This window comes from Schistocerca serialis, chromosome 3 (genome assembly GCF_023864345.2).
Source record: "Schistocerca serialis cubense isolate TAMUIC-IGC-003099 chromosome 3, iqSchSeri2.2, whole genome shotgun sequence".
Classification (NCBI taxonomy): domain Eukaryota; kingdom Metazoa; phylum Arthropoda; class Insecta; order Orthoptera; family Acrididae; genus Schistocerca; species Schistocerca serialis.
The window spans coordinates 377,449,262-377,459,229 of NC_064640.1; the positions used below are offsets into that span (position 1 = coordinate 377,449,262).

General features: G+C 38.9%; 1 protein-coding gene across 2 annotated transcripts in view; it reads right to left on the reverse strand.

The window, feature by feature from the left end:
* Nucleotides 1-9,968, reverse strand: part of LOC126470205 (protein BCL9 homolog) — a gene marked incomplete in the record, with an annotated part of 91,772 nt that overhangs the window by 60,804 nt on the left and 21,000 nt on the right. The window contains 3 exon segments of one of the 2 annotated variants that reach the window (XM_050097874.1): nucleotides 5,141-5,278; nucleotides 9,489-9,751; nucleotides 9,836-9,968. In XM_050097874.1, the coding sequence (XP_049953831.1) occupies nucleotides 5,141-5,278; nucleotides 9,489-9,751; nucleotides 9,836-9,968 (534 nt within the window). 2 annotated transcript variants of the gene reach the window in all.

Genomic DNA, 9,968 nt, shown 5'->3' on the forward strand with positions numbered 1-9,968 from the left:
GTCTGCAGTGTTGTGTGTTGTCTTTACATGTGTTCTTTTATGAAATGGAGGGGATAAGCAGCAAATTTAACAACATGAAGCAGAGAAGTGCCTCTGTGATGCTTGAAGTTATAGTTACAAAAATATTAAACAGAAGCACGACTCCCAACAAAAAAATATTTTGTTGCTTCGCTCCAGCAACAGAGATGCAGATAAAGAAAAATTAAGGTCTTCATTTCTCAATACCACAGCAAGAACAGCATTCGTTAACTCAATATCACAGCACAACAGTATTCGTTATCTGACTTTGGAAAAATTTATCATCAGCAAATTATGTGAGTTGCTGCCATACGAAAAGGTGGTGGGATGAGTGGGGGGAGGGGAAGGGGGAGGGGGGGCAGGAGGAGGAGGAGGAGGAGAGGTTTACAACACTTTCTATGTTGTTGTTGTTGTTGTTGTTGTTGTTGTTGTGGTCTTCAGTCCTGAGACTGGTTTGATGCAGCTCTCCATGCTACTCTATCCTGTGCAAGCTTTTTCATCTCCCAGTACCTATTGCAACCTACATCCTTCTGAATCTGCTTAGTGTATTCATCTCTTGGTCTCCCTCTACGATTTTTACCCTCCACGCTGCCCTCCAATACTAAATTGGTGATCCCTTGATGCCTCAGAACATGTCCTACCAACCGATCCCTTCTTCTGGTCAAGTTGTGCCACAAATTTCTCTTCTCCCCAATCCTATTCAATACTTCCTCATTAGTTATGTGATCTACCCATCTAATCTTTAGCATTCTTCTGTAGCACCACATTTCAAAAGCTTCTATTCTCTTCTTGTCCAAACTATTTATCGTCCATGTTTCACTTCCATACATGGCTACACTCCATACGAATACTTTCAGAAATGACTTCCTGATACTTAAATCAATACTGGATGTTAACAAATTTCTCTTCTTCAGAAACGCTTTCCTTGCCATTGCCAGCCTACATTTTATATCCTCTCTACTTCGACCATCATCAGTTATTTTGCTCCCCAAATAGCAAAACTCCTTTACTACTTTAAGTGCCTCATTTCCTAATCTAATTCCCTCAGCATCACCCGACTTAATTAGACTACATTCAATTATCCTTGTTTTGCTTTTGTTGATGTTCATCTTATATCCTCCTTTCAAGACACTGTCCATTCCATTCAACTGCTCTTCCAAGTCCTTTGCTGTCTCTGACAGAATTACAATGTCATCAGCGAACCTCAAAGTTTTTATTTCTTCTCCATGAATTTTAATACCTACTCCGAATTTTTCTTTTGTTTCCTTTACTGCTTGCTCAATATACAGATTGAACAACATCGGGGAGAGGCTACAACCCTGTCTTACTCCCTTCCCAACCACTGCTTCCCTTTCATGCCCCTCGACTCTTATAACTGCCATCTGGTTTCTGTACAAATTGTAAATAGCCTTTCACTCCCTGTATTTTACCCCTGCCACCTTTAGAATTTGAAAGAGAGTATTCCAGTCAACATTGTCAAAAGCTTTCTCTAAGTCTATAAATGCTAGAAACGTAGGTTTGCCTTTCCTTAATCTTTCTTCTAAGATAAGTCGTAAGGTCAGTATTGCCTCACGTGTTCCAGTGTTTCTACGGAATCCAAACTGATCTTCCCCGAGGTTGGCTTCTACTAGTTTTTCCATTCGCCTGTAAAGAATTCGTGTTAGTATTTTGCAGCTGTGACTTATTAAGGTGATAGTTCGGTAATTTTCACATCTGTCAACACCTGCTTTCTTTGGGATTGGAATTATTATATTCTTCTTGAAGTCTGAGGGTATTTCGCCTGTTTCATACATCTTGCTCACCAGATGGTAGAGCTTTGTCAGGACTGGCTCTCCCACGGCCGTCAGTAGTTCCAATGGAATATTGTCTACTCCGGGGGCCTTGTTTCGACTCAGGTCTTTCAGTGCTCTGTCAAACTCTTCACGCAGTATCATATCTCCCATTTCATCTTCATCTACATCCTCTTCCATTTCCATAATATTGTCCTCAAGTACATCGCCCTTGTATAGACCCTCTATATACTCCTTCCACCTTTCTGCTTTCCCTTCTTTGCTTAGAACTGGGTTTCCATCTGAGCTCTTGATATTCATACAAGTCGTTCTCTTATCTCCAAAGGTCTCTTTAATTTTCCTGTAGGCGGTATCTATCTTACCCCTAGTGAGATAGGCCTCTACATCCTTACATTTGTCTTCTAGCCATCCCTGCTTAGCCATTTTGCACTTCCTGTCGATCTCATTTTTGAGACGTTTGTATTCCTTTTTGCCTGTTTCACTTACTGCATTTTTATATTTTCTCCTTTCATCAATTAAATTCAATATTTCTTCTGTTACCCAAGGATTTCTACTAGCCCTCGTCTTTTTACCTACTTGATCCTCTGCTGCCTTAGCTACTTCATCCCTCAAAGCTACCCATTCTTCTTCTACTGTATTTATTTCCCCCATTCCTGTCAATTGCTCCCTTATGCTCTCCCTGAATCTCTGTACAACCTCTGGTTCTTTTAGTTTATCCAGGTCCCATCTCCTTAAATTCCCACCTTTTTGCAGTTTCTTCAGTTTTAATCTACAGGTCATAACCAATAGATTGTGGTCAGAGTCCACATCTGCCCCTGGAAATGTCTTACAATTTAAAACCTGGTTCCTAAATCTCTGTCTTACCATTATATAATCTATCTGATACCTTTTAGTATCTCCAGGGTTCTTCCATGTATACAACCTTCTTTCATGATTCTTAAACCAAGTGTTAGCTATGATTATGTTGTGCTCTGTACAAAATTCTACCAGGCGGCTTCCTCTTTCATTTCTTAGCCCCAATCCATATTCACCTACTATGTTTCCTTCTCTCCCTTTTCCTACACTCGAATTCCAGTCATCCATGACTATTAAATTTTCGTCCCCCTTCACAATCTGAATAATTTCTTTTATTTCATCATACATTTCTTCAATTTCTTCGTCATCTGCAGAGCTAGTTGGCATAGTAGGTGTGGGCTTCGTATCTATCTTGGCCACAATAATGCGTTCACTATGCTGTTTGTAGTAGCTTACCCGCATTCCTATTGTCCTATTCATTATTAAACCTACTCCTGCATTACCCCTGTTTGATTTTGTGTTTATAACCCTGTAGTCACCTGACCAGAAGTCTTGTTCCTCCTGCCACCGAACTTCACTAATTCCCACTATATCTAACTTCAACCTATCCATTTCCCTTTTTAAATTTTCTAACCTACCTGCCCGATTAAGGGATCTGACATTCCACGCTCCGATCCGTAGAACGCCAGTTTTCTTTCTCCTGATAACGACATCCTCTTGAGTAGTCCCCGCCCGGAGATCCGAATGGGGGACTATTTTACCTCCGGAATATTTTACCCAAGAGGACGCCATCATCATGTAATCATACAGTAAAGCTGCATGTCCTCAGGAAAAATTACGGCTGTAGTTTCCCCTTGCTTTCAGCCGTTCGCAGTACCAGCACAGCAAGGCCGTTTTGGTTATTGTTACAAGGCCAGATCAGTCAATCATCCAGACTGTTGCCCTTGCAACTACTGAAAAGGCTGCTGCCCCTCTTCAGGAACCACACGTTTGTCTGGCCTCTCAACAGGTACCCCTCCGTTGTGGTTGCACCTACGGTACGGCTATCTGTATCGCTGAGGCACGCAAGCCTCCCCACCAATGACAAGGTCCATGGTTCATGGGGGGGACTTTCTATGAGTCAGAAATAAATGTATGCAAATGGCAGCAGTCAGTAATAAACAACATGGATGTGCCCAAGTGATCACCAACTGCAGATTTCCCCATCAAATTCCCAGAAAGAGTGAGTGACATTGAGGCTGAAGAAGTTTTCTTCACTGAAAATGATAATTTGGATTAATTTTAATATGATACAATTAAATATATCTTCATTGTTTAAGGTTGGATAATATTTGATATATATTGTTTAAAGACCTAAATCTGGCTCCTATGTATTAAAATCTTTCGGAAGGGTGGGGGGGGGGGGGGGGGGAGATATGTCCTTGACCCCTCCCCCCCCCCCCTCTCCCTTCTCAGTATCTGCAATGTGATCACTGACAGCCTTTCTCAAGGTTGGTAGCTATGCATTTACAATCATATTCTGTATAACATGTCCCCAAAAACTACATCACCCACAGCATAAACAACGATAACTTTTGGCACCAGTTACTTGGAAATAAAGAGGGATGATTATGGTATAATGCCGTTGATGATAAAGCCATAAAAGGAGGAGAACATGCTCGAATTTGGAAGGTACAGGGCACAAAATCAACCACAGTTGCCTTAAGCAATTCAGGAAAACAATGGAAAACCTAAATCAGGATGGCAATTTGAACTGCCGTCCTCCCAAATGTGACTCTATATTTATTAACCATTGGGAATACTGGAAGTCGCTACCATATGCTTCCACACACATCACTTTATTTAATAAAAATAGGAATACATGTTACCCTTTTGCATGGTCTAATCTGTTCTTTTTTTTCATGTTTGAACATCTGAACAGTGAATCTGTGACAAAGAGAAGGAGAAGCAGCCTAGAAACATATAAATCTACAGTACTACAAAAGTATTCTGAATTTGTATACAAACCTTTAGCAAGTATTTCTGCCTATTAAAAACAAATATGTACAAAAGGAGAACATGGTTGCTCCAACAAAACTCTGAAAGCTGTGTCTCCATGAAACTGCCGTTATTTACAATCAATGATGAGTGAGAATAGGATTCTCAGACATGAAGTGAAAATCTCAATTTGTGACAATAAATTCGCTAAATTATCAATTGACAGATCTGTAATGAAACTACAACACAAAGTACATACATGAAATGCAATAAATGACAAGATTAATATTCTTTACATACACATAATTAATTTGGTACTTCTAAAATGAAACACAAATATTCAATCACGATGGACAAACCACATATAATTGCCTAGCTACCTACAATTACGTGCATCAAACAAAAGCAAAAGTTAACTCAGAATTATCATAACAAACATTGTCCGTAGGTGAAGAGATGACAGGAATAACATTGCACACACAAAATCACATTGCTATTGAGTAAAAAAAATAATGTAATTGGCGAATTTGCCTAGCAACTTGATTAGTTTGTGCTCTTACTTGCAGCCATGGATCAGGTAGTGGAGTGGTGCTTCCTTTCAAGCCCCCCGGCCCTCCTTTCTGCTTCATTTGAACCAGGTTATTGAGCCACTGCGCAGGGTTCTGGCGGCTGAACTGATTCATCTTCAGTGGGTGTTTCTGTGGACCAAGCAAGATGCACAAGCCCAATCAAGTTGCCAAACAGTAAATTGTCACGCTCTACACACTGCACCTGTGACAATACTTAAAGACACTGCAGAACAGATAAAGCGTACACAAAAATGCCTGAATGCAAACAAACATGCAAGAGGAATAACATAATAAACAAACACACATAAAGTCACAGTTCAGTTGAGAACAAAAGAAGAACTGTAACACATCGACAGATAGGTACAAATCAAGCAAACAGGATCCCGCATGCTCCAACAAAATTTCAGTTTCGTGACACTATTTACGTTATAATAACATAAATTACTGTCACTTTTGAAAATGATGTGCTACAATTAACTTCAAAACAAAATTTTAGCTATAAGATGGAACACAAAGAGTGAAAGCAAAGTTAAAATGACAACAATGTAAATTTCCACAGACATACATTTTCATTCTCTTCAGCAAACAGACAAATATTTGAATAAACAGAATAAAAGGCAGTACTCACAGTATGTCATGATTGGTAATCTACAGGCATTACTGTGAGTTAGTCAACTGAGAACCTCAACAAACTATGTCGTAGCCTCAGCATATTTAATCCTGTCAACAACCGCTACATTTCTCAGCAATCTATGTAGCGTTCAAAGTGAGTGATTTAACTAGAAAGTGATCTGTGCTTTACAAACTTAGAAAAAATTATTTTTAGAGATCTGAAAAACCAATTCAAACAGATAAATGTATCTTAAAAAATTATATCCGCAACAGCTCATATTTAATACAACCACAACAACTGAGAATTGTTCAGATGTGATTATGTGATTATTGTCGTATATTCAGTACTTCGTGGACCTACATTTCAATTATATCTAGTTGAGTCACACTAGGGTATCAGTCTTTGTCTCTTCTTGAGAAAGACAAAGGCGCACAGCAGAAATGTCGGTCCCCAAAGTGCTGAATAACTGGCAATAGTACAAAAAACTTATCAAACCAAGACTTGTGGAATAAACTTCAAGAGTCACTATTTAATGTTATTGCTCTAATTTTTCTGTAATCATCCATAAAGCAATTTAACTAACAAACTTAACAGTATTGTGCAAAAATTTAGGCAAGAGCTGTGTTGTTTAAACACTGCAGCATCAAATTTTAAAGGTGGAGTGTAAGCTGAACTGAAATATCTGGCAGATTAAAAGCTCTATGTTAGATCTGATTCAAATATGTATCTTCTAATTTCACAGACAATTCTATTAGTAACTTATCTATCCATGTTCCACTCATTTTATACCCCATTTACTTCTGTTGTCATTAGTTATTTTTCTGTGTAAATAGTACAACTTGTATAGCAAAATCTGTATATGAGTTTCAGTGTCTCACTTCCTAACCTAATCCCCCTAAGCTTCAGCCAACTGAATTTGACTAAATTCAGTTATCCTTCACTTTATTTTCTAGAACGTATCCCTTTGTATGGAGTCCACTGTTTTCATGATTGGTAAATTTTTATTATTTAACTTTGTGTCAACATGCCCTTCTTTTCACAGCATAGCTGGGTAACCTAAAGCCCATATCACACAGAATAACGTTCACTGTAAGTTTGCTAGCTGCCACGCATGACTGTCGGCTGGCAGGTGACAGTGATGGCTACTTCACATGCTGAACCTCTCATGCAGTGTATGACAGCACCGAAGCTAGCTAGCTGGCTCGATTCCATGAATGGTAAGGTGCACAAGCTTGCCAAACTGCAACCTTCTCAAACAATTGTAAAGAAACTGTTAAGTTAAAAAAAAGGTAAGTTGATTCTTCCTCATATCACAGCTTAATTCATCCGCTTCATGACAAACTGCCTGCTGTTTCATTAATGGTCATATCTATTGTGATATTTCAGGATTATGTAAACTACTGCAAGACTTTAGGAAAGTTTGCAATAAAAAATAGAGGTCACTATGAATTTGCATTTGGTGCATGTTATGTTAAATGTTGCTGCATATGAAATGCAGCTAATATACTGAATTATTCTTTTAACTTGGAGCACACTGCTACCTATCACCATTCTCGAGAAAATGGACTGTATGTAAAATGCATCATCCCGAAGTCGGGGTCCAGTGAATGAGCCAGAATGAAATGTTCACAAAATTCCTCAATCTCGTAAATGGTTTCAGATATTGAATCATGGCAAATGATAGCACAAAAAGAGGAGATTATTTTGCCATATGATTAATATGCAAGACTTCCATACCTATCATGATATTCAAGCAACTACAATTTTTTTTAAAATGAAATAATGTAATAATCAAGTGCCATCAATAGTTGGTGAAACGAGAATTGCTGTGGGTTTGAAATAATATATATGAAGAAATTACAGATTCCCGAATGAGATTTTCACTCTGCAGCGGAGTGTGCGCTGATATGAAACTTCCTGGCAGATTAAAACTGTGTGCCCGACCGAGACTCGAACTCGGGACCTTTGCCTTTCGCGGGCAAGTGCTCTACCATCTGAGCTACCGAAGCACGACTCACGCCCGGTACTCACAGCTTTACTTCTGCCAGTATCTCGTCTCCTGCCTTCCAAACTTTACAGAAGCTCTCCTGCGAACCTTGCAGAACTAGCACTCCTGAAAGAAAGGATATAGCAGAGACATGGCTTAGCCACAGCCTGGGGGATGTTTCCAGAATGAGATTTTCACTCTGCAGCGGAGTGTGCGCTGATACGAAACTTCCTGGCAGATTAAAACTGTGTTCCCGACCGAGACTCGAACTCGGGTCCCGAGTACTGGAAGAACTTTATTTAAACTATGACTGGTTTCTAGCATTTATGATTCATTTTCAAATGCATTAGAATCAGTTTTTGTGTACACGCAGATGGTGTACACCCAGTGTGAAGAATCAAAACTGAATGTAAACCTTTTGAATATGATGTGAAAACGATCAAAATCAGTCACAGATTAGATACATAATTATGTTACAACAATTTTGACCAAGTACAGCCCTTCTAATAAAGCCCAAGTTGCAGTACATTCCAGAATTTCTCCACCTACTATGGATATAATATTATTGCTGTAAAAATCTTGAATGCTTGGTGCTCCCTAGCTTTCAAATATTTATTAAAGGAAATTGTCCATACACCATTAGCTCCATTTGAAATGTTTTATTTGTCAATACTGTTTTCGGATTTATAACCCACCATCAGTGGCAGCAAATAGAGGAACAAACAACTGTATGTACAGCAATGTCTACAAAATGATAACTGCATGTACAATGCCAGAAAGGTAAGTCTACTTACATTATGTATCTCTATAGCAATGACATGCATATCTGTTATCAAGAATTGTCATGGAAAACCCAAAAACTGGTTTTGGCAAATAGAACAGTTCTAGTGCAGCTTATGATTTATAGAAAATTTCCTTTAATAATTATTGCTGTACTTTGAGGGTACTCTTTAATTTCAAATGAACTCTTACAGAATGTTCCAATATAAAACAATACATTTTATCTTTAATAAACTCACATGATTCACATTCAAAATTATGCAACATTCTTTGAGGGCCCCCCCCCCCCCCTGGAGCCTCCCCCTCTGCTCTGCTAGTAAGCGGTTTCTTCCCTTCATGTCTCCCTTGATTATATAACATGGAAAGAGGTTCTCATACTTAGTGAAGGAAATTATTATGATGCTGCAGTCACATGCAATGCAAGTATTATTGTCCATATGTAAAAAAGAACTTGCACTTGAGGCACAACATTTGTGACCGAACGGAACAGCATCTGGAGTCAAATTAGTCTCAGCCATAAATAGAGCTGTCTTCATATACCAACAGAATGCAATTGCAGTAATGTAATACAACATAGAAAACATGGAAAGGGGGAAATCTGGAGTTTTAGTACATTTCATAAATTCAAAATCAAAAATCATTAGTACAAAATACATTTTAAGGAAAGTAGTGGGAGTTATTAAGGTGGTTCTCAGTACACCTCACAAAATCTATAACAACAAGCTGTTTATCTTATTTACATTAGAAGAGTACTACCTGTTACTTCCTTACAATCCATGCAGGTGCACCTAAGATAAAAACTAATCACTCATCAGAAACATGAGTTTTCACACACCCAATATCTGAAGTTTAAATAGTGCCATTCCACACACAGATTGAATAAAAAAATCATATTTAGCTATTCTGCATCAACTACACTTCAGTAGACACAATACTGAACTTTATGGTAAACTACATACCTCTAAGTACTTCTTGGTTCCTGGCTGCGCACAATGAAAGGCAATGATGGATGGGTATTGACCTTGCAGAACAGCATCAGCAGATTTGTTGGCCAAGTTGGTGGAAAATACAAATATTTGGCTTTGCTGCTGCATATACTGTGCCTCCATACTGCCTGGCTGTTTGTTAATTACATTACTGGGCAGAGGTTGGATGCCATTTGGAGGTGGTCCAGTAGTTGTGGTGAGCCCCATGCTCATGGGCAATCCAGGTTCACAGTGATCTAGCATACGAACAATGATTGCATTACCAGTATCTTACAATTATTTTTTATCACCTCATCTGTTAAAAGACAATAACATCTAACCTGTTGATGTCGGAGTGGACCCTCCGCCTGACGGAGGGGCTGTTGTCACAGGAAAATCATGGCTGCTGCTACTACTCCCACTGCCATTCAGCTCAGTTTTAATTGGAACTGTTGGTACAAGTTTTTCGGTAAC